Genomic DNA, 25089 nt, shown 5'->3' with positions numbered 1-25089 from the left:
GACGCTTGCGTAGCAAACTAACCAAATTGTATTGTGATAGCCTTTCCTTTGCATCCCATATAATAGTGTTCACGGAGACTTGGTTAATGCCGGAGTATGCACACTATATATAGGTATGACCGTCTCTCCAGACGGAGAGGTGGAGTTTTAATTGCGGTTAGATCTACCCTCGCGTCGGAGGAGTTACTTTTTGACGAGTCCCGTAACTCTAAATTCTTTTGAGTAAAGCTGTCATTTTCCTACAGATCAGTTATTATTACGTTATTACGTGCTCGTATGTCGTATAATCGTATCGTATAATCCATCTTAAATAATCTGTTTGACAGAGACCAATTGGTAGTTCTAGGTGATTTTAATATACCTGGGACAATGTGGTCCCCAGAAGAACAATCGAATATTCTTCTCCCTGTAGCACAACATGGCTTTATTGACGGCTTGCTCGCAAGTTAATTATATTCGAAACTCTTTTGGTCGACTGTTGGATCTATGTTTTGTAACAAGTCCTGAAAATAGGTTTCTGTCAAGGGAAGCACCTCTACTTTCGAGGTTGCAATCGACATAGGTACGGTAGTAAAAGTAAAATCAGAAAAGTCAACAAAGCGAAGTGGGGCTCCGCTACGCGATCGCACAAATAGCTGTTTGTTAGCACAAAGCTTTTCTATCCCAGGGTTCAAGTCTTGGCTAGAACCCTGGTGATTTGTTGCATACTTACAGTATGAATTATTTAAATAAAACTGCTGCGGCTGATGAATCATTGGTTACTGCGGTTCTGTCGAGCCCCCAATGTGCTGCCCCGCAGCGCTTTCAAAAAATAAAGCGAAAGTCTCGTGCTTCTTCGGAGACTGACAGGAAAAAATCAAAATCAGATATCGGCAAGCAAGGGGAAAACCCATCGTCTACAGAACCAGCCAGAAGTGGAGTGGCTGGAGGAACCGAGGCAAGCGAGCGACCAACTACACGGGGCTTAGCTGGAGGTAAGGTGATCCCCTCTTCTCGAGGCGGTATATCTTATGCAGATGTGGCTAAAGGGTCCGTTCACCACAAACAACCACTGAGCCTGACGCACCAAGAACAAAATCAACAGCAACAGCCCAATGATAGAAGCCTCAGTCGTCGAAGGAGCCGCAGCCGGCTAAGGTCGTCTAGGGGTGCACTTCAGCGCTCGACGGATGCTAGCAGCAGCATTGAAGCCATCCTGCAGACGCTTAATGAGAAGCAGATGGAATTAATGATGATGATGATGAAGCAACAGCAACAACAGTCACAGCAGCAGGGGCAAATAATCAATCTGCTCACAGCTCTCCAAGCGCGTCAAGCGCCATAATGATGCCGCTGCGCATCTTAGTGTGGAACGCCGATGGCGTGTCCACGAAGCTGACCGAAGTGGAATGCTTTGATGATCTCAAAGGCGCTACGAGATCGATGTCCTGCTGCTCAGCGAGACTCATTGTAAGGAGGCACAGGAACCAAAAATATTTGGATTTGGAATAAGGTGCAACTCGCGTCTACAGGCATCGAGACGGGCCATCGCCCTGTCAATTTTGGCGCGATATACTGCCCTCCGAGGTTCATAAGGAATACAAACTCCTCGTCGCGGGCGACTGGAATGCATCCCACAATGGCTTGCCAACACTGCTACCGAATGTGATGCGACGCACTCGCTATGGAATGCTACGCGCGCTATCAAAATGCGCTGCGGAGCGATTCCAGCCTTTGAACCACGACCAGCTGTCCCAAGCGCTCCAAATGGACTTGCTTATGCAACCGATCACCCCCAGCGATATTGCTGACGTCATCGCCAAACAAAACCGCAAAAAAGCTCCAGGGCATGATCTGCAACTCCACTATAAAGGCACTACCGAGATGTGCGATCCTCTACATTACGTTGTTATTCAACCCTATGGTGAGGCTGCAATACTTCCCTCCACAGTGGAAGCTCGGTATTATTTCCATGATTCACAAACCTGGAAAGCCTGAAAAGAACCCTGAATCCTACCGTCCAATCAGTCTACTCCCTTCTATTTCGAGAGACTGGCAATCAGTCGGATGGTCAGGATTATGGAAGCGAAGGGTATCCTGCCCGAGCATCAGTTTGGTTTTCGTGCTGGTCACTGTGCGGTAGAACAACTACACAGAGTGGTCGAGCAAATCCTATCGGCTTTCGAAAACAAGGAGTACTGCAACGCACTCTTCCTGGATGTACGTGAGGCGTTCGATCGGGTGTGGCACTCCGGTATCCTGCTTTAAATTAAGAATACGCTTCCTGCACCATAGATCGGCCTCCTGATTCCACTCGGCCCTGTCAAATAAGCATAATGTGGCTACGACATGCCTGAGAGTGCGTATGCACTACTGGCTAATTAATTCGCGAAGTAAATTGCCACTCTCCAACAAGGTGATAATTTTCAAGGAAATTATAGCGCCAATATGGAGGTATGTTTGTCAGATTTGGACCTCGCCCACGAAGAAGGCTCCACAGAAGACAGCTGAAGGACCTTATCATACGGCCCCCCTTGACGAGAACCAGGAGATGATGATATTCTCATAATTGTTATAATGTTAATTGTTATATTTGTATTATAGTTTTGTACAGCTACCTCTTGTTTGCCGGCGCGTGCTAGGGCTGAATTAATAGAGAACAAGGTGACAAAGGAGTTTTCAGCTACCACGTATAAAGTATAAATAAAAAAATACAAAACTCCTGCAACATAATGACGGATGCAAGCAATATACAGAATTTAAATCATTTTTTGACTCCGTCAATCTCTAAACCTGCTTGGTTTAATAAAAAGTTGACACACCTAGGACTGTATACAAAATTTAAAAATACCGGTTCTCAGACCATCTACAAATGTAAGCGCTCGGTTAAACTTTACCGTGCTTAATTTTCAGTGCTACATGAATTATTTAAACCGTTGTAATTTCCAGTTCGAACAGGATCCGAAACAGTTTTATAATTTCGTTAGCACGAAGCGAAAAGCAATTTCTTACCCTTCTTCGCTATTTTTTGAAAACACTACGGTAACATCGGATCAGGCAATAGCCGATCTATTTGCAAAGTTTTTTCATACGACATATTCTACGTTACCTCATTCCGAACAGCTCTTATGCGGTATCTAAGTCGAATCTAATATTTTGCCCCACTATAAACGAAAGCTCACAGCTTAACGATCTTCAGTGTGTTAAACCTGTCTATTCGCCAGGTCCCGACGGAATCCCTGGCTGTGTGCTCAGATTCTGTACGGAAGCCTTGTGCAAGCCTCTACTGAAACTGTTTACCTTATCTTTGGAATAAAAAATGAAAATGTTATCACTCCTCATTTGCACCACCTTTGCAGATCAATCATATCACCACTAACCTCTAACTTCTTTCGTAATACAGGGCTTCAAAAATAATCTTCAAGCAGATGTCATCTACACTGACTTTAGTGAAGTGTAAAGTTATGACCTTTTCTCATGTCAACCCTTGGTAACTTTTGGACAGAATAACACGGGTTGATGATCTTGGTGTTCTTCTGGACCCTAAACTATAATTTTTTGACCATATTTCGACTATTGTCAATAAGGCCAGGGGTGTGCTTGGTTTTATAAAAAGGTGGTCTAAAGAATTTGATGATTCTTACATGACTAAAACCTTTTTTATTTCGATAGTCCGTCCGATTGTGTAGTATGGATTACCTGTTTGAAGTCAAGAAAACGTAGTCCACTCGGGCCGCATTGAATCGGTCCAAAAAACTTTTTACTTCTTGCTGGATCGCTACAAACCGTATATTACCTCCTTATTCCAGTATACTTCTTTTAATTAATTTACCTTCCCTAGCTAACCGTAAGCTTATTCGTGGTGAAGTTGAGAGTCCCGACTTCATTAGTCGGCATAACTTCTCTGTTCCAAGTATATTCACTGGAAATTATATACCCCTTATATTCAATTATTATAGATCTAACTATGTGTTGCATTAGCCTTACAGAGTAATATGTTCTAACTATAGTAGACTTTATCCAATTATCTGTAATCTTGACTTTAACTAACTTTTTTAATACATAATTATATCCTACGAACACTAATATTTATTAGAGTTATATGCATTATTATATGAATTTCCTCAGTTCTTTTCTATATAGCGTCGATCGTCTCGCGAATCGTGCCATACGATACACGGCGCCGCCCCTCGGTCGGTTGGGTTAGAGGTGTGGCCGTAGGACCTGTGCGAAAAAAGAATGTACAACTAGAGTGATCAACCGGTGACCAGTAACCATGATCCATATTGGTTTCCTTTGATTTGACTTTCCGTTGTAGGTTTCTCCTCCGTCGCGGGGTTACTGCTAGGATTTGACGCCCACCTGTTCAAATAATGGTGGAGCAATTAGAGAACTGCTAGGTTTTCACTTTTGCCCCCAATAGAATTTGAGACCCTGTACCACTTACACCCAGATGAGCAAATCAAAGCCACACACTTATGTGCTATGAGTGCCGGCAACATTTCGCTCTCGCCCTTTGCCGTTACTTTCTTGTTTTTCCACCCATTTATTTTTTAAGAACGCATGCCGGTTGCAATCACATTGAATACGATATGAATAACAAAGAGTAAAAAGTACGTAAGAGTAAGAAGGCTAGGCGGAATCAATATAGGTAGGTAAAACACACAAGAATCACTCTAGTGCTTTTGGGTGTCTGTTTTTGCGTTCAACTTCAGTGAATTTGACTTTGTATGTTGGGGGGCACTCACAATGACGTTGAAAAAATATATATAATAATTAATAATAATAGTATATTTATATAGTATATATGTTAAAATAAGTAAGTAAAATAAATATGTTAGGTACTATATAGCTTAAAAAAAAGAGTTTTCTCTGTATATGAAAATTAAAATTTAATATTTTGTGCACAATTTATTTTATGAACAAGGAGTAAAAAGACACCGCACGCAGATGCTTGCAATAAAGAAACCATAATACTCAACACACTCAATACAATTTTCGTCTTTCCTTTTATAATCCCCTTATCGCGCAACCCTCTTGCGCAGCTTACGCGCCGACATACGCATACAATGTTGCTATTGGAAAACTGACACATATACTTAGTTGTCCTGCAGCAAAAATCAACAGGGTGTCAATATAATCCTACATTTAGCCAGTGCGCCAAACGTTTCGGTAGAATCTTGCAGTTCTCTGCTTCCTGTTAACCTTCCCAACTGTAACTTCCTGCTGCTGTCGTTGCCTCGTGTCGAATTCTCGGCTTGCTTATACAGACCTCCGTTTTATTCCTTGATATCTCCAGTCTCTAGATACCGATGCTTTCCTAAAATCGGTCTATGCTCTTGGCTGTCCTGTTGTGCCGCTCTAATTCGTGCTCTTGCCTACCAAACTGTCTCCCTCCGCGCTAGGTTTCTCCATACTCTCGTTCTCCAATTGATCTTCATGCTTTGTTTCTCCAAAATCTCTCTACAGACTCTGGAATCTTCGGATTCCATTGACGATCACAGACTATAGAGGACTATAGACTATATCGTGTTAGAATATGCCCACTGGTTCTGGCCTTGTGCCTACTTTGTCCACTTCACCACACCTGTGCTGCACCCGGGGCTTTGTTTCGACTAATTTTGTGCTCCCTTTAAAATCTGCGCGTTCCTTGTGCAGTTCTTCGTCACCTTCCGATATCTTCCGTTGGTTCGGCGTTGCCACTCGATGATCTTACAATTTTCGCAGGGTGATCCTTCATGTGCCGATAGTTTCAATATTGCAGCGGCTCGATTAACACTATCGAGTGCCTTGTGATCTAGGCTCCCCTTTCCTTGGGCATTAATGACTATAAACAAATTTCTTTACCGTCAAGTTTGATGCCTCCAAATGTTTCATCTTTGTCATTGTTCCTTCCTTTGTCTCAGCATCTTTCTGAATGCCTCTGCTTCTTGTACTTTGGGATACTTTGACCAAAGACACTAGAATATTCTAGTGTCTTTGCTTTGACTGTGCCTGGCGTTCCTCTCTTTGTAGTCTTCTGGGCTTCCGATGTTTGTGAGGCAGAAACTGTATTCTGGCTCGGTCGCTGCATGTCCCCTTCCGGGTTGGCTTTATTTCTGCTCAATTTGTGCTCTTCCTCCTGTCTGCTAGGATCATGAGAGCGCAGTCATGGCACTAGATCGTCCACACGGTAGAATATTTACTTACGCCATGTACTTGTAAAGCTAAAAAGTATACGATTGTTGAATGGTTATGTGTTTTCAAAATGTATGTGGTCGACCTTAAATGCTCATACTTCCTGAGCAACACATCTCGGAGCACTCCTTCAAAAGGGTTTAGCAGCCGTCAAATATTGAGACACGATTAACCTCTACGGCATCTCAGCTGTGCGATAATCTTAACTTAACTAAGTCTATAAATTTTGTTATCATTAGCCGCATTTATTTATTTTGTTAGCTTATATCCTTCTACAGGAAAGTCAGAGAGATATATAGTGAAATCTGTGTATTTTATTGAGACGAACTAATGTCCCTTCAGTTGACCAAAGACAATGCTAAGAATAAAAACAAGGTCGGAGCAATAGTTTCCACGTCTCTATTCTCGTGATCTCAGCTTAAATTAATTTCTTGTGGCAGAAATATTACTTGTACTTCCCTTTTGTTAGCACATTCATTATATAAAATGAGTGGATGTGGATTGTTTACATAAAGTGGGGCTCACCACTCTGCATATTCTTATGTTATTTCTTTCCTATGCTTGTGCAGCCATGACAGAGTATACTCAAAGACACTAGAATAACAAGATGCGTAACGCCATGCGATTTTTTTGCGCACTATTTTTTTTTGGGTTTTGAGCTGGCTCCAGGCTCTCTCGAATTTTTGTTCAAGAGCGAGAGAGCTCTACAGCCAGCAGCTCTCTGTTCTACGCATACAGTGACAGCCGACAACTGTATGTGTGTACACGTGTGCTCATTCATTGTAAATTTGACAAAATATGCCCTTTACTTTAAAAGTTCTTAGACTTTAAGTCTATATTATTTTTGATAAATTGGCACCGTGTAATTCATGCTTTGCATTGCCTTAACGTTATTATTATTTGCATATAGCATAGAAATATTAATAGCCGAATCTATGTAAATTATATCACAACGTAAATTTCAAAAATGACTGTAAATTAGAATAGAAACGGATGCCTATCCCTCGTACGTCCTTTTCCAGAAATGAGGGCACTGATACCCCTACGTAAAAATAGTAAATAAATAAATTGTAAATTGCGACTACGTGCTGGTTCGAGCGGGATTAGGATGTTATGGGACAGGGTGTATCGTTCACGTCCAACGGACCAACTTTGCCGACCACTGACTCCACAGACCCTTTCGAACACCGCCAGGTCCTTGTCGGCTAGAACGGGTTTAGGATGTTATGGGGCAGGGTGTATCGACCACGGGTTGAGGCAACCCTCGGCCTGGGACCTCCTTTGTGGACCACTGACAATAGAATAGCATAGAAGACTATAGCCACCTCATTCACTTAACAGAAAACCAAATAAACCATTTAAAAAAAAAACAAATAAATTAATAATCGTCAAGTCAAATACAAACATTATGCCAAACTTACTGATTTTATTATTCAAAGAGCACACAGAGAAATTATTAATACCACGTTTACTAAAGTAATTAGCAGTGTCTTCCTAATAAAAATTAGACTCCAATCACATGAAAGACTTTTACATTCAGGTATACAGAAAATGCCTTAATTACTTTAAAAAAAATTCTTTTCAAACACCCAACTACTCAGAATATAATCAACGAACGCACCATGTGCAATTTGGCTGAAACAGAATAAAGAAACCACATACCTAATCCTGAATATTGCCGATACAAATTAGTAGGTATTTATTCATATGAGGAAAACATTACATCAGTTGCATTGACATTTATTTTAAATTCACTACACTTGAGCAAATTAAAACAGAGGATAGAATGGAACGCATTGATGTGCATTTGTAATCAGTTAGCTACACCCAAATTACTTAGGGCAGACAGACACAGGCGGTGCTTTCTCCAGCTTGACTCTAAAGCGATGCATTGAAGCAGAAGGAAAAGAATTGCAACTCAATACGATGCATCAAATATTAGACACACAAAAAATTAAAGAAAAAGAAAATAGATGAAATAAATGAAAGTCGATAGGAATTTAATATTGACACTAGATACAGAAAAGGTGCACATCATAATCATCACACAGGTAAATTAGAAAACCCATTTAAACCAAATAAAATTGTAGAAAAATAGATGAAGACCATTACAAAACCACTAATCAAAATGAGGAAACCAAATACCACAAAACACAATTTAAGAAGCCAAAGATAACTAATACTGTTAAACTTCCACAGGAACCTTGTGTATAATGATGTTGTTTCTAATATTCACCACGGATCACAGTCAACAAATTCAAATAACCAACCCAGTTTCCGACCTTGGCTACTTACTCTTCTCACGCAATCCAATTCTAATAAGTGCAGTCGATTCGTTCAGAATGAAATATTTACAAAATTCATTACTATAAGAATTAAAACAAATGAAATGAATGAACTGGACGAAAATTATAGAGTAAAAATGAATAATTAAATAGATCTAATTGCAGAAAATTCAATTCAACTTCATAAACTAAATAATGTCGTAAGTTTTGTGAATATAATACTGAAGAAGCTCAATAACTACGAGAACAACCACAATGTATACAATGTTTATTGAATACATAGAAGACATAGAAAAGGGCATGCAACTTTCACGTCTTGGGCTTTTTAATTCGAAATTACTCAATTACGACAAGCTAGAAAGCATTAACAACCAAAATATAACGAATTATTACTCATTTCACATATCCCTATAACCAAAAATTCAAGCTGAAGTCTGTGCTATTGGACGCTGTGCGGAGTTTATTCTGCTAAGGAACTATCGTGGCAAGGACATTGCTATACTGTCTGGTAGTCAAGCACCACAGAGTACGGGGCTTACTAAAGTCACTGGAGGAAGAAAAACGTCTGTCCTTCTGGGAACACCTACCAGGACTTAGGCAGTCTAAGATTCTCCTCCGTCAATATAACCATAAAGGATTCAAGATCGTAATGACACACCGGAAAAACAGCGTGCGCATTTTGACTGGCCTTTTTACGGGGCATTGCTGATTTCACATCCATTTGCACAAGATTGGCATTGCAGACAGTGAACTCTGTCGCTTCTGCTGCATGGAGAGCTCTGCACATATTATATGTGATTGCATGGCGCTTGCCATCAAGAGGAACAGACTCCTGGGCATGTATGTAGTCCCACGGGAAACAATTGCAGCCCAGAACCCCAATAAAATTCTGGCATTTATACAGTGCATTGGACTTCAGGGGGATCTTTGAGTCATGAAGGGATAGTACAATAGATCCGACTGGGTCGCAGTACAGTTTGGGATAAATTTACTTAATAACCGGTTAATCCAAGTAAAGCCCTGATCGATCTCTATTACTTTCTTTGTTATTGGATACGAATCTATGGCTTTAACTTTAAGAGGGTGTGGTCTTATGCTACGAGGGGTTACGGTGTGACCAAGAAAACTATCTTCTTTTTTTTAGGAATTCTGCCAACGACTTCAAAAAGAAGCCGATACACTTAAGTTAAGCGAAAGAGTGATAGTAGACACAATTGGTCCGATACCTCGATGAGAAGATGGCAATGAATACGTAGTAACTTTATTATGAGATCTTACAAGGAAGTATACTTGGTCCGATGCTTTACTCCCAGTACATCTACGACATGTCACGGCCAAACGTTAGCCTACCCGGAACGTCAATATTGGGCACATTTGCTGACGACGTGTGTGTCACCTACAGGTCCTATGAGATTTCCTCTTCCTAACTGTACACTCGTACGGTCATATTCTGTCCTGATTGGTCTAAGACAATTCTCCCACTTTTTTGTTACACAAAAACTGATATAATTTAGTGCGTATTTAGTATTTAATATTCAAGCCGAATAAAACAAGAGTGGGATACTCAAGTAAATTTCCTTGTGTGAGTTTTTTGAAAGCGATATAGCGAGTTCCATTTCTAACCAAGTTTTCTTAGGGATTCGACTTCAAGGCGTAAAGGAGGCCAAGGCCGCGATAGGGGCATATTTTTTGGCTCTAACGCCGACCACCGCATCAGCTGGCCTTTTGAACTCAGTTCCGATCCAGGAAACGGCCAAGGTGAGATATAACCTGTTGTGTAACTTGTTGGCTGCCACATGCCGGATGCGAACTGGCCAATTATATTGAAAGCCTATCCGAATAATTCAGCTGAGCGGGTGCTTTGACTGGGCGGATTAGGCCTCATATGACCAACGGAGGCCTGACTTAGTGATCCCGTATTATCACAGCGCAAGCGTAGCTGCCAGCGGACTCCCAAGACTTTTTCGCGCTGCAGTTGCCTTTTTTTTTGATTATTGGTTTTCTCTTATTTTATAATTTATTAATGAGTTAAATACTAAAGGTTCAAATTTTTAAAGATCATAATTTAAACTCCTATTCAAATAACTCATTAATTTAACTCGACAATGCCAACGTTAACTTGGGACCACCTTTACGCGCATCATGGAGTGGATATTTTAAGGTCGTGAGTACAACAAAACAACAACAAAAAATACTTATACGGTGCGTGCTTTGTCCACGCACAAAGAGGACGCAACGTTAACTAACGGGACATCTATAGGGACTAGTGCGGGCTTGCTCAATAGAAGAAATAACGGTATCCACGCGGCCTATACAAGTTAACAAACCATCAAGTTCACATTCCCTTAGCAACTAAGTAACCTCGCATAAGTAATGCTGACGCGCCATAATGGAGTTCACCGCTCTATGCTGAGACCGTTCGGCGGTGGAAGTACGACGCTTCCCATTTGAAGTGTCGCGCTGCGCCGCAAGGAATGCTGAGTTCATGTTCATGTCTTGGTGGCGCGATGCATTGTCGCGTAGGTGACTAAGCAAAGAATATTGTCTGTACTTTAGTTCTAAAAAAGCTGCTCAATAAACACAGCTCAACTCCGGCGCATAGCCGTAAAACCACTTTGTTCCTATTTACATTGCATTGCTAATCCACAAGCCTAGCAATATAACTAAGGAGGGGAAGTCAAGGACAGTGTCAGTGGTCGGCACAGGTGGTTCCAGGAAGAGCGTTGGCTTAACCCAGTGCACTGGCCACTGCAGTGGCCAATACACCCTGCCCCCATAACATCCCAAGCCAATTCGAGCCGGCACGTAGTCCGTTGTCAAGAGCAACGTAGGACAATTAGGGAAAGACGACGATGGAGCAACATCGCGCAGAAAGCGAAGCAGTCGCTCTAATTGCTGGTGTAAAAAAATTTCAAACCTATGTGTATGGACGGTTTTTTCAGGAACGTCACCGATCATCGACCGCTGTTGGGCACGTTTACAACGGCAAAACCAGTACCCAACGTAATCTCGAACACAGTGCTACGTCGTTCTATATTCCTCAATGCTTATAACTTCGATGTAGTTTACCTCAAGGGATCCAAACTAGGAAATGTTGATTTCCTGAGCCGGCGCCAAACAAAAACCGTCGAAAAATTATCACCTGCTGAAGATGTCCCAATGATTGAATTAGCAGGAACTATTTTATGCTTAACTTATCGCATAACAAAGGGGGTGAACTGACATGAAGATCAAGAGGGAAAACCGTATACACCCCTAGTTTGCACGTCGCCATGAACTATCGACCAACAGAGGAGCCTTAGTCTGGGCTAACAGAACAGTTATACCTCCAAGATCAAGGTCATCAATTTTAGGAGCTCTACATTCAGCTCAAACGAGAATTGTAAATATGATTGCCCCAGCACGCAGTTATGTTCTGTGGCCCAACATCGAAGCTATACTCGTGTCAACTGTAAAAACTGTATAGCCACCACAGGCGGCAATACATCATTGGGAATCGTCAAAGCACAACTGGAACTCGTTTTCGATAATGGCACGGCCTTCACATCGGAGGAATTCAAATTGTTTATGGAGAACAACCTGATTTGACATATTCGCTTTGCGACGGGTGAAACGTCTACAAACGGGCAAGCCGAACGAGCACCAAATACTTACAGCATATTACGCCGCACGCGAACACCAACTATTCAACGTATGAACTTCCGCTGAATCGAGAACCTAAAACCTATTTTGATAAGATTCAACCCACCGAAATAACATATGCACAAACCAGATACGATGTTAATGACAAGAAGACCGGTGGAATCGGGATCGCCCTCGGTGCTGATCCTAATCCATATTCTGCCTTCGGAAGGCTTGGTAGGCGGGATAGCGTTTCTATGATTTCCCGATTCCTAAGCCAGGGTTATAGCGGACTTGCCCAAAAAATAGTGTTCTTACCGACCCCCAGTTACATTTTACCCAATTATTATATTGGGACCCCTGTTACTCTAAGGACAAGTACATGAATAAATAAGTTGGCGAAACATAAAATTTAAACTCACAATTTTTATTTTAACGCACAAATTTTTGATTTTTGTTTGTCAGTTTTTGGAGTTTTTAGGGAGATCAAGTGGGCGGGGCAAAAAGTTTTTGGCAATTCGATAGAAATTGACAATACTAATAATATTATGAAAAAATAAACAATTTTGCAAAAATGTGGGCGTGGCAGTTTTTGGCGGTTTTAGGGAGTTAGAATGGGCGTTGCAAAAAGGTTTTTTTAGGTAATTCGATAGAAATTTAAAAGACTAATATATTATGAAAAAAATAAACTACAATTTTTCAAAAACATGGGCGCGACATTTTTTGGGAAATAATGGGATGCCTGCGGCCTATAAAGGGTCGGCGCAAGCACACATCGGGACCGCGCGTGGAAGGAGATAGTGAGACGGAGCATTAAAGGAAGGAGTTCGAGCGTGAGAACGAGCGGAGGAGACGGCAAGGACCTGGCGTGTTCGACAGTGGAGTCAGTGGTCGGCAAAGGTGGTCACAGGTCGAGCGTTGCGGCGCCGGTGGACGTTACACCCTGCCCCATAACATCCTAATCCCGGCCGGGCCGACTCGTCGTCCGTTGTCAAGGAGCAAACAGGACAACGGAGGCAAGGCGCTGCAGGAGAAACGGCGCACGAGCAGCGAGAATAAAACGACTATAATAAGAACCCTTTGCTTTTCCTTGGTCGGGCAACCACACAAATCATAAATTTGGTGGGACGAACGCACAAACTCTCTGAGCTCGCCGTTGCAATCCGTAGGGAACAGACATGGAAAATCAGTTCGTTACATATTGTATGATTTGTAATCATATAATGGCTTAAGTGTGTCCTATATTGCAAATTGGTTGAAGTTCAAACCGGCCAAGGGCGAGGACGTTGAGCGGTAACGGCGCAGACTTTGGCCGAGCACAAAGAGGAATTGAATTAAAGGTCGTTGCACAGCAGACAACGAGGACCGAAGAAATCAATACCGCATTGCGTTTTTCTTAAAGGGCATATAGCAAAAAACATAAATTTTAGTATTCGTATTCACAACTTTTGACAATTAAGCTGAAAGGATTGCTGGAGTTTATACAATATAAATTATTAAATAAATTGTAAATATATTTAAATTATGAAACTCAGAGGATATTGATTCTGAACAGGGTCGCTAAAGACGACCACGTGATTGCGGAAAAAGCTGACCTGTTGCAAGAGCGCTTTACTAACCACGGTTTACCACGACAAATGCTGAGTCTGCACTTTAAAAACACTGGGTGATCTGAGAGACACCCACGATATCTTCCGACTTCTTTACTAGCCCAAAGTTTTAATAACTACTCCTACCTTAGATGAGTGGTCGTCCTCAATTACTTTGAAGTCGTTAGCGATGTGTTGCAACTCCCCTGTGGCTCTCCTTCTTCTCCACGCAAAGTGGAGCAGGATGGATTCGCTTCCTAGGATCCTAGGCACACGCGATCCAGATGGTTTTTGATTCGGCGGACCTTACCTCTTCCTTAAGCTTCTGGATGACTTGACGGTTTAGACCCTTAATACACTTTAGTAGCGGCATACTTAAAACGTGATTATTCCCGATTATGTTCATCAGAGGAAAAGCTGCCATGCCCGGAGTTTTCTTATGCCCTTACGCTGTTTCGAATATTGGGTGCCATTGATTAGGGCTAGTCGTAATCAGATGTGTGCCATTTATTTGTATTTCAGTGAAGTCAGTGTGTGCTGACTACCACTTGGCACTCGCATGTGAATTGTGTACATTGCGTGGGATTCCCCACTCTGTAATTCTTCCGTGAATATGTGAAGAATGAATAAGAATATGTCACAGAATATATATATAGTCACAGAAGCTCTCTTGTCAGCTCAGTAGCGGATCCCCAACCTTCTGCAGGATGGCAAGATGTCTTTTTTACACCAGATGAAGGAAGAAACAACAAGAAAGCAGGCACAGCCCTACACTCAAAGAAGCCAAAATCTGATCAGCCTTCAATTAACTCCACAAATCGCTTCCAACGCGTAGGCAATGAAGAAGATTTCGATATGGCCGTCGTATCCTCGAGTGACGATGATGGGCCTTGTTCATCGAAAAACGCCCTTAATAGGATAAAGTTAATTATAGTCAGACCATAAAACTCTGTAAGGGTCATGCAACTCATAGTTAGATCTACAATGACTTAAGATAAGGGTTTGAGATATATAGTTTCTAGTGAATCTACTTGGAACCGAAAGGTTGAGCCGACTAATCAAGTCGGGACTCTCAACATTTCCACGAATAAGGTTACGAATAAAGACTGTTCCAAGCATACTTCTACGGTTAGCTAGGGACCGTAAATTAATTAAAAGTAGTCTACTAGAATAAGGAGGTAATATATGGTTTGCATCACAATTTAGGCGCCGCAAGGCAAAAAGTAAGAATTTTTTTTGGACCGATTCAATGCGGTCCGGGTGGACTGCGTATTGTGGACTCCAAACAGGTGATCCGTACTCGAGAATCGGACGGACTAACGAAATAAATAAGATTTTAGTCAAGTAAGGATCATCAAATTCCTTAGACCACATTTTTATAATACCAAGAACACCCCTGGCCTTATTGACAATAGACGAAATATGGTCAGAAAATTTTAGTTTTGGGTCCAGAAGAACACCAAGATTATCAACTCGTGTTATTCTGTTCAAGGAGCACTCACTTAGAGTGTAAGTCATGCGTATTGGGTTGGCACGACAAAAGGTCATAACTTTACACTTGGAGCCATATTTGAAATCGATCTAGATCGGATTGTAAGTCTAAATGGCACGAAGTGTCCTTGTACTGGAGATATAATTTAACATCGTCTGCGTACATAAGTACACGCGAATGTTTTATTATTAATGGGAGGTCTTTAATAAATAAGGTAAAAAGAAGCGGACCAAGATGGCTCCCTTGTGGGACACCGGATGTGACTCGTAAAATACGAGATAAAGAATTTTTAAAGAGGACTTGTTGTGTCCTGCCATTCAGACAGCTTGAAATCCCATTTAGAAGATCAATAGGGAAACCTAAAAGATCAAGTTTTCTTATTAGAAGGTAATGATTAACAGAGTCAAATGCTTTACTAAAATCAGTATAGATGACATCTGTTTGAAGATTATTTTTGAATCCCTGTATTACGAAAGAAGTTAGCTCCAAGAGGTTAGTGGTTGTTGATCTGCGTTTCATAAAACCGTGTTGACACGGTGATATGATTGATCTACAAAGGTGCTGCAAATGAAGAGTGATAACATTTTCAAAAAGTTTTGGGATAGCCGACAATTTAGAGATTCCTCTGTAATTGCTTGCATCCAGTTTGCTACCTTTTTTATGAAGAGGAATCACAAAGGACTCATTCCATATATGAGGGAATTGTGAAGATTCCAGAGATAAGGTGAGCAGTTTCAGTAGAGGCTTGCACAAGGCTTCCGGACAGAATCTGAGCACACTGCCAGGGATTCCATCGGGACCTGGCGAATAGACCGGTTTAACACGCTGAAGATCGTTAAGCAGTGAGCTTTCGTTTATAGTGGGGCAAAATATTAGATTCGACTTAGATACCGCATAAGAGTATGGCTGTTCGGAATGAGGTAAAGGTGAATATGTTGTTTGAAAAAACTTGGCGAATAGATCGGCTATTGCCTGATCCGATGTTACCGTAGTGTTTTCAAAAAACAGCAAGGAAGGGTAAGAACTTGTTTTTCGCTTAGTGCTAACGAAATTATAAAACTGTTTCGGATCCTGTGCAAACTGGAACTTACAACGGTTTAAATAATTTTTGTAGCACTGAGCGTTAAGCACGGTAAAGTTTAACCGAGCGCTTAAATATTTACAAAGGATGGACTGAGAACTGGTATTTTTAAATTTTATATAGAGTCTGGACTTTACATTTCTTAGGTGTGTCAACTCTTTATTAAACCAAGGGGGTTTAGAGATTGACGGATAGTACATCGGAACACAAGAGTCAAAAAATGATTTAATTGCGGTATAAAACATATTAATCGCATCCGCCATTATGTTGCAGGAGTAAAAATCGGACCAATTATAGCCAGCTATAAAATTGTTTAGCCTTCAAAAATTTGCCTTGCGAAAACAGGGAATTCGCTTTGTTGACTTCTTTAAATTTACTTTTAATACCGTACCTATGTCGATTGCCACCTCGAAAGTAGGATGATATGGATCTTCAGGTTGAGTAAGAGGTGCTACCCTGGACAGAAACACACTTTCAGGACTTGTTACAAAACATAGATCCAACATCCAACAACAAGGGACGGTCAAACCTTTATATAGTGTACATACCTGGGAAGACTTCGGAGTTAAGTATCTCCGGCTTTAACCAAGTCTCTGTGAGCACTATTATATGGGATGCAAATGAATGACTATCACAATACAATTTGCTTAATTTACTAGGCAAGCCTCTAACATTTTGATAGGAGATATTAAGATTCGTTGTTAGTTTTTTGAAGAGGAAGAAGATGAAGAGGCGGATGGTGCAGTGGTCTGGCCACGTGAGGGAAGTTTAATTCCCACGGGCCCCTTTTTCCTATTTTTGATCTTAGCTTCGAACGCTTTTACCACCATACTATCCGGCCAAAAATCACCCGAACATATGGTCGAAAAAAAGCTCGTTTGGGACAGTTATCTTAAAAGATGATATGTCCCTAGCGTAAGAGAAGTTAAATTCTTCCACTTTAATATTATCGGCTTTTGTTTTGTCTTGTATATAAGACAATACATCAGACGATGTTTGATCAGGGGAAAGCCGAGAAACGAAAGTTTGTTTCTTTAGTGGAACCACCGCGAGGGGTTGCAGGCCCTGCAGATTGTATTTCTGAAGTGCCAACTTGTGCCGGTAGTCCGGACTCAATGTTCCCTTGTGGTGGTAAACTAATCAAGATAGGTGGAATCACTGGTTGAGAAACCAGTGCAGACAAATCGGAATTTTTACCAATCACAGGGTGGGCTCCCTCCACAGCCGATTGATCGGAGTGCTCCGAATCTTTTTTAGCTGCCGATCTTATCAACATATGCGGATTTGCTGCGATTGACAGCTGATCAGTTGTGGAGTCCTGTTGATCATTTGCCCGTGGTTGCGGGGCCTTAGGCAGCCTACCACCAGCGGCTTTTTTGCGCTTTTGAGATTCCTCTATAAGCGTAAGGCCATTAAACTGTGAATTAAGCGCCGAAAGAAGATCATCGGCTCGACGAAAACGATCTCTAGCTACGCCAAAACTATTGATCAGTTCTTTCAAGCCACCTTTAGTTAGGCGCATAAACGATTTCATTTCGTTCGCAACCACAAGGCAAGCATCGCAACAGTAATTTAGATTTTTACCCTTTGCTAGGTCATCACTTGTACGGCCATTAAAACCAGCGCACTTAGTATGCACCATTCTATCACATAGCCAACAAGTCATTTTTGGCTGACCAGGTTTTATAACCTGGCACCAATTTTTATAAAAGCAGACAACATTTACGGTTTCCATGTTTATCTAAAATCAGACCACTGTGCACGGAAACACAAAATCAAAACTTTTAAGCGAGCTGTTAAAAGAACCGCACGAGAGCAGTCTGTTCAGGAATGGCTGCATTCAATCGAGCGATGGACTGCCAAATGGAACATAGCCATCAATTGCACTAAGTCGGGATGTGTCACATTTACCTTGCGACCTCAAACCTGCCTAGGTCTTCTCTTTGACAGAAATACCATTGACTACGTCTCATCCCACTGCTACCTCGGAGCTCAACTTGATCGCTGAGACGCTGAGTTGAAGGTCCATATAACGCCAGTTAGAGCCAAATCCTCATGGAAACTGAAGCTGGACTGGCTTTTCCTCTCAAGCAAACTCGATATGGCGACAAAGGCATGTCCAGTATGCCCCTGCTGACAGCAAAATCGATATAGCCTGGGGAGCATCTACTGCCGTACGGGAATCTTGTAGGACCTCCGGTTGCTAGGGAGCTCATATCTGAGCTTAGGGCCAGATTCGCTAGCGCTCGCCCTCTTCGATTGCATCTCCCCGCTCCCAATAGCCAGTGAGATGCATTCCAGTCGCCCGCGACGAGGACTTTGGAACATTGCTGATCCAGAATGCATTTAAATTCATCCGTATTCCATATGAACCTCGGAGGGCAGTATATCGCGCCAAAATTGACTGGGCCATGGCCCGTCTCGATGCCTGCAGACGCGAGTTGTCACCTTGTCAGTGGCTATTGGTGTAAGAGGGAAGTGGACTAGGCTGGATTTGACCAGGATCGCTGCATCACCTTTGGCGTTACCGTCGCTTGGGTCGTTAGCAGTGTTGGACTCAAATCCAAATGTTTTTGGTGCCTGTGCCTCCTTATAATGAATCTCGCTGAGCAGCAGGACATCGATCTCGTAGCGCCGCAAAAAGAATTCCACTTTGGGCAGCTTCGTGGACACGCCATCGGAGTTCCACACTAAGATGCGCAGCGGCATCATTATGGCGCTTGACGCGCTTGGAGAGCTTTGAATCGAGCGCAAAGAAATAATATTTTCATTAAGCGTCTGCAGGATGGCTTCAATGCTGCTGCTAGCATCCGTCGAGCGCTGAAGTGCACCCCTAGACGACCTTAGCCGGCTGCGGCTCCTTTGACGACTGGACTTCTATCATTCGGCTGTTGCTTCTGTTGTAGGTGCGTCAGGCTCAGTGGTTGCTTGTGGTGAACAGACCCATATCTGCATAAGATATGCCGCCTCGAGAAGAGGGGATCTCTTTACCTCCAGCTAAGCCCCGTGCTGTGTGGCTGTGTGGCCAAACTGCTGACAACGATGGCATTGAACAATAGCGTTACGCTTGCGGATAGGCTCAATAAGTACTCTCATATGGCATAGTGCCTTTACTGCCAGGATCTCCTTATTGTTTGGCGCAGCAAACAACAACAATGTTCAGGAAGAACATGTTGACTGGCGACGCTTTTGATGTAACTGGTTCGTTTCGCCTTAGCGGTGTATGTTTGTCAAGCACCTTGTGCCCGATCTTTTCCAGCTCTTCCTTGATCTGGTAATGTAGAGTACTGTGGTGCAGGACTTTCACGCATACCCTGTAAGGCCTGTCTTCTTTTAGATGGTAACAGTGAAACTCATACTCTTCGCTCTCGAGCCAGTTCACTATGATGCGAAATGTATTAGCGTCAGCCGCGTAAAGCCTTAGGACACCGCCCATTGACGCCCTAGCCTCAACCTTTTCTAGGTCCACTATATTTTCGATGCTCTGCATCATCAGTCATACGTCGTCTACTCTCTCCATTACTATAGGAAGTGGTTTGGACTGCTCCTTGTTGAGTGGGCTAGTGGTACCAGCGGAGGCTGCATTCCGCTTAGCGGCAACAATAGCAGCTTGATGACTGGTACTGGGCTGGATACAGATCGCCAATGTCATTGCCTACTTGTTTGTCGACTGGGAGATGCGCAAGTAAACCAAATCGGTTTGAGTTGCCGCCATATCTAGGTTCTGTAGACGAAGAGTTTTCCCCTTGTTTGCCGAAACTTGATTTGGATTTTTCCTGTCAGTCTCCGGATATACACGACTCTTTCGCTTTATTTTTTGAAAGCGCTGCGGGGCAACACATTGGAGGCTCTAGAGAACCGCACTTTGTCCAATTTGTCAGGTGCGTATTGTTAGACATGAACCTTTTTCTAGACTGCAGGAAAAGTATCCATATAATTATCTTTTAAGCTACATATTGAGTTAAGTTCAGAAGGAACTGAACGGTTACTAGTGACTTTAAGATTAATGAATAATAAATGATTTTCTGTATTTGGTGTCAATATAAAATTCCTGTCTTCATTTATTTTATCTCTTTTTTTTTCTTTAATTTTTTGTGTGTCTAATACTGGATTCCTGATCGAATAAGAAAATTTGAGCAGGTGTTTGTCCAGTAGTGTCATGTTTCTACATCTTGCCTAATTTTACTTCTTCATCATCAGATGAATTGATTATACGCATTCTTTCTTTTATTGTTTTGGTTAATCTTTCGACGTCTGCTACCCCGTTTTTCTACAAGCCATCGCTTCAACGCCAAACTGGAGAAAGCTCCGCCTCTGTTTGCCTTTTGTAATTTGGGTTTACCTAACTGATTACCTCTGAAGACGTATTCTTAACATTCTGAGATCGTTCATACGATCAGACTGTAATCAAGGTACATGTTACATACCATATAGCAAATCTGGTATACCATTTAGCGGCGATCAATGTATGTATATTGCACACAAAAGAGAGGAAGATTCCTTGCCATTTCATTGGCTCATTTCATTCAGCGCTGCTTTGATTACCTCCTCTTTTATTTATAGATTACAATAAAATAAACGTTGGATATAATCTAAAAGACGCTCAGTTCCAACTACTAATGACAAATTTATTTCAATGTTCAAAGTAATACAATTATTTACAAACGTCTAAATATGCACTTGCAAAACAAAAATCCTATAAACATCAGTATGCAACAAGAAAGTAAAATAACATAAATAATATTTCCATTTAACTTTGTATTACTCATTCTTAAATCGTGATTTATTATATGGTTTTCGATGGAAATTTTTTTCTCCAAGAAATATCCAGTTGGTGCCAAACGCCTTAAACGGCATAGCGCTATACCTTCGTTATTTTCGAAATAGCTTAACATACTATAACCATCGATCCATCCCTCATAGTTCCAGACTAAACAGGAACCTGGCGGATTTACCTTCTTGTTCTTGGATTTGCGAAAGATAAGTGGCACAGGTACAGGAAGAAATGAACTATACCCAGGTAATGATATAGAAACTACTCGGCTTAATAGTGTTAAATTCCTAACAGATTGTTGAAAAAGTTCATCATTTGAGTATACCTTAATAACAACAATAACGTCATTTGTCTTATTGGTTGAAGCTTGCAAGGTGTCTATTAGTTCTATTGGTAAATATGCAGCAAGCTCTAAGTCAGGTTCATTAACAACATCATTTATGTTATGATTTACTTGAAGAAAACGGTAATGTTCATTTTTAAATGCTCCCTTTAGTTTTGTAGGTGTATTTTTTTTATTATTGTTTGCAAACAATGCTATTCCAGAAACATTGGCAATACTTGGAATAATTGAAAAATATAAAATATATTTTGAAACATATACTGATACTCCTATATCATCATAGTCAATCGTTTCGCTGTTGAAATCATTTAAATGTTCTTCACCATTATCTATTTGAGTAAAAGATAAATTATTTAAAGATAAAGTGTCAAATAACATTTCAAACGATTTCAAAAACATATTTGTTGCGTTTAGCTCAGCAGACATCTTTATAACTTTAGAGTCAAGGCCTATTAATACATTGTATATATCGAATATCTCATAGATGGCATTCTTCCAATTAGTTAAGTCTTTAGTTGTCTGTTGAAACTCAGAATTTGATGAATGGATTTCATGCACTGATTGAAAAATTTTATAAATAAGGAATATGTCAGCTGGGACTATACTATTTTTACTATTTGCAATTATATCTTTTAAATATTTTAAAACTTTTTCGGGTGGGGACTTAAACATTTTGGCAACTTGCAAATCATGCAATACTTTGGTATTATTCTTGGGACTTTCACATACGACTGGTTGTGTTAATTTTTTCCAATATGCGCCATGAACAAAATCACCTAAACATAATCGCGTATAGGGCATGCCATCTTTTTGAATACACAATTTCTTTGTCATAGCGATTTCACCAATGCGCGTTGTAGTCCACCAAAGGTGCATCCCATCGTTTGAGAATGAAAGCTCTGAAAAGCAATAATCTGTACTACGTAGGAGATAAGTAGAATTCTTGATGAAATTTAAAAAAAAATTGCTTAGTGTAATTTTAACTTTCATAAAGGCAACAAAGTCTTTTGGAATTCGCGGCGTATTGTCCACGAAGGCAATTTCCTTGTGATAAGTTGAAGCTGTTGATTTCAGAGTCGCAGTAATATGAATCCAAAACACAACGCACATATTTTTGATCCATTCTATATTCATTATTCGAACGTCGTATATGAGAAGATTACCCAGATTGTTGTTTCCATATACACTTTCTATTAGCTTTCTTAAATTTTTATCGGTTACTTCGTCACACAAGTTATACGCAAAATTTGCATTTATACATGAAACGTTCCAGCGTAAAACAAATACAGGCGCTATGCTCCTGTTAACATCTACAAATAACCGGGTGGAAACCAGTTGAAACTCGAAAATGCTGTGACCTTCACACCAATATTCGGTGCGATAGCTTGAAACTATATTGACTTTAAGTATTGAATACGATTGTTCTTGATTCTCCCAAATAAGGTCTAACCTGACATTTTTTAAAGTGCCATATTTTAAAAGTGCAAAACATTTAACACCAACATAAGAGTTGTTATTTTTCCACAAATACTTTCGATTATAAATCACCAATCTAACCCCTTTAGATCTGTGATCTATTTCCAATACCATTTCAACAGCACTACTTGACTTCACAATTTGTTTGCTTAAAGTTGGAATCCATTTCAAGCCTTTGCTAACAATTTGGAAATCTTCCGATAGACTCATTTTGATAACATATTCCATTTTTGTCGAGTGGTGAATAAAGAAATCAATTTTGAAAAATTCGTGTCGATTTTTCTTTAATACATACTTTGCTAATATCCGTCTTAGCCAATTTCGTTTTTTTAAGTACTCTTTTAGATCAAGGGGTTCATAAGTAGTATTATTCCAGTCAATACCATAACATACTGCCGGTTGATAGACTAAAGCTCCGAAGCCGCTCGGGCATCCAGCATTAGATATCAGTTCCGACTTAAAAATGCAAACTGCATTCAAGAAAGCGTTGCAGTCAACAGATACTATTTGGCTTTTAAAGTCAGCTGGAGTTTGATTATTTATGGTATGCTTCAGACAGTGCTCGTTGGGATTATTTTGTAAATGTATTAAGCTCCTATTTATTTCTTTTCTCCAAGATTTTCCTGGCAAACGTACTTCATAAGGCATTAGCTCGTCATTTCGACGTATTGGCAGCCAAAAATCACTTATATTCATTTTTTTCAAGAACTGAGATACTTTGGATAGTTCAAAATTTTGTAAGTCCATTGCAATTATATTTGAGCCGTAGCAAAATTGTTCATTAAATGCTTTAGGTTCAGTTGAAATTTTTAGACAAATTGGAATGTTACCAACGTTTTGAATTTCAAAAAGGTCATCAGGGCAGTGCAGATTTTTGTTTTTTTTTATTTTGCACTCTATCAAATCCGGTATCCAATGCCCATAGTTTGTATCGCACACCCGCATTAAAATTTGATGGTTAGACTTAAGGCACAGCAGATCTTCAGATATTGCGTAAGGAATGCCTTTATACTTCCAATATGCCGTGCCTGATGTTGTATTAGTAAATTCGTCAAGGCATTTTATCTAAAATATATTAATTCGTAAATTATTCTACTTATTTGAAATTTGACCTAAAACTACTCAAACTTTTCATACCCTTGTCAAGTTTTCTTGAAAAAGTGCGAAATTAGGCAATAGGCACATAAATGCTACTGTAGAGATAATGTTACTACACATATTTGTGATACACCATAGCAATAACAAAATAGGGCTCTGATATTTTTGCTGGCGCTCCCCTATCTAAAACGAAATAATCTTTTTTATCTCTGTTATTGTTAATTGTTCTATAAGCTTATAAGGTGGACCTAAAAAGATGGTCTCACTTAAGACGGCCTCAGTTTTCGTAGGAGGTACTTGCGAGTCCACTGCCACTGCACAGTGGTTCCGTCAGAGGCCAAAAATAAAAAAAAAACCATCTAAATATATTTACGCATAAAGTAACCAAATTGTCTCCAAATAGTCAAAATATTTCCAGCCAAAACCAGTTTTTGCTTCTTTCTAAAAATAGAATTAATGTTATGCACACGTGTTCATTTGTGCAGCGAAATTGCACGCATCGTAATTTCTGCATTCCAAAGGCAAACTTTAAAGGCATTATAGGTTCAGTGCGGAGCTTTGATTTAAATAATTTAAAGTAGAAGGTATTTACTTTGTATACAAAGTTATTAATTAACTAATCAGTTAACTAAGTTAAGTAAAATTAATATCTTCAAATGGTCTTTATATTGTCTTTTTTGTGGAAATATGAAAATATGTTTACTTAAACTTTTAGTTATGTTCCTCAAAGCCCCCCAAGGAGCTAGCCTTCTTATATATTAAATTAAGCATAGTTTTAAGATAATAATAAGTGTGGAGTTCAGCTGCGGAAACTTGAGAATGTGCTTGTACTATTGAATCTACTAGATATATATGTATATATATATATATATATATGTTATTTTAGGTTAAGTTTGCCCAAACAAATGAAATGAAATTTTACTTATGTGGAGCAAGCACAGAAATAATACTTGGGAAAATGTATGAGTAAAGACGTAAAAACTGAATATATTGAATTTGGTTTATCTCCACTTCATGCAAAATTCGATTTTTCGAGTGTTTTTTACATCTTTCCTATAAGTCAGAAATAAAAATGTGGCAGGTGAGAGGTTCTGACCATAAAATAAAAGTAATGAAAAGAAAGCAAATAATACAGAAAGAATTTCGCGAAAAATGGGAATCATAGTAGATAAGC

The 25089-nt window shown here is 40.3% G+C and overlaps 1 protein-coding gene across 1 annotated transcript, besides 20 other annotated features; it reads right to left on the bottom strand.

Annotated features, from left to right (window-relative positions):
• Window positions 1-604: part of a mobile genetic element that runs on past the window's edge.
• Window positions 605-1697: a mobile genetic element.
• A 22-nt stretch (window positions 1698-1719) lies between these two features.
• Window positions 1720-2691: a mobile genetic element.
• A 6-nt stretch (window positions 2692-2697) lies between these two features.
• Window positions 2698-4216: a mobile genetic element.
• Window positions 4217-5931: 1715 nt separating this feature from the next.
• Window positions 5932-5966: a mobile genetic element.
• Window positions 5967-6453: 487 nt separating this feature from the next.
• Window positions 6454-9591: a mobile genetic element.
• Window positions 6743-7142: a mobile genetic element.
• Window positions 7466-8419: a mobile genetic element.
• Window positions 8863-9440: a mobile genetic element.
• Window positions 9592-9638: 47 nt separating the features above from the next.
• Window positions 9639-9717: a mobile genetic element.
• Window positions 9718-9848: a mobile genetic element.
• A 792-nt stretch (window positions 9849-10640) lies between these two features.
• Window positions 10641-12909: a mobile genetic element.
• Window positions 10788-11123: a mobile genetic element.
• Window positions 11109-12390: a mobile genetic element.
• Window positions 12522-12786: a mobile genetic element.
• Window positions 12910-14307: 1398 nt separating the features above from the next.
• Window positions 14308-20221: a mobile genetic element.
• Window positions 14563-18047: a mobile genetic element.
• Window positions 15123-15881: a mobile genetic element.
• Window positions 18881-20131: a mobile genetic element.
• A 24-nt stretch (window positions 20222-20245) lies between the features above and the next one.
• Window positions 20246-20569: a mobile genetic element.
• A 313-nt stretch (window positions 20570-20882) lies between these two features.
• CG43968 (uncharacterized protein) lies at window positions 20883-24057 on the bottom strand (the record flags this gene model as incomplete). The annotated part of the gene is made up of 2 exons (NM_001275309.1): window positions 23955-24057; window positions 20883-23882 (listed from the first exon to the last, which is right to left on the bottom strand). Exons 1-2 carry the CDS (start codon window positions 24033-24035, stop codon window positions 20883-20885), a joined length of 3081 nt encoding a protein of 1026 aa, NP_001262238.1. The 5' UTR covers window positions 24036-24057.
• Window positions 24058-25089: the final 1032 nt, after the last annotated feature.

The sequence above is a fragment of the Drosophila melanogaster genome, chromosome 3L (assembly GCF_000001215.4).
Source record: "Drosophila melanogaster chromosome 3L".
Lineage (NCBI taxonomy): Eukaryota > Metazoa > Arthropoda > Insecta > Diptera > Drosophilidae > Drosophila > Drosophila melanogaster.
The sequence above is the reverse complement of the archived record's forward strand: the minus strand, read 5'-3'. Positions and strand labels throughout refer to the sequence as shown.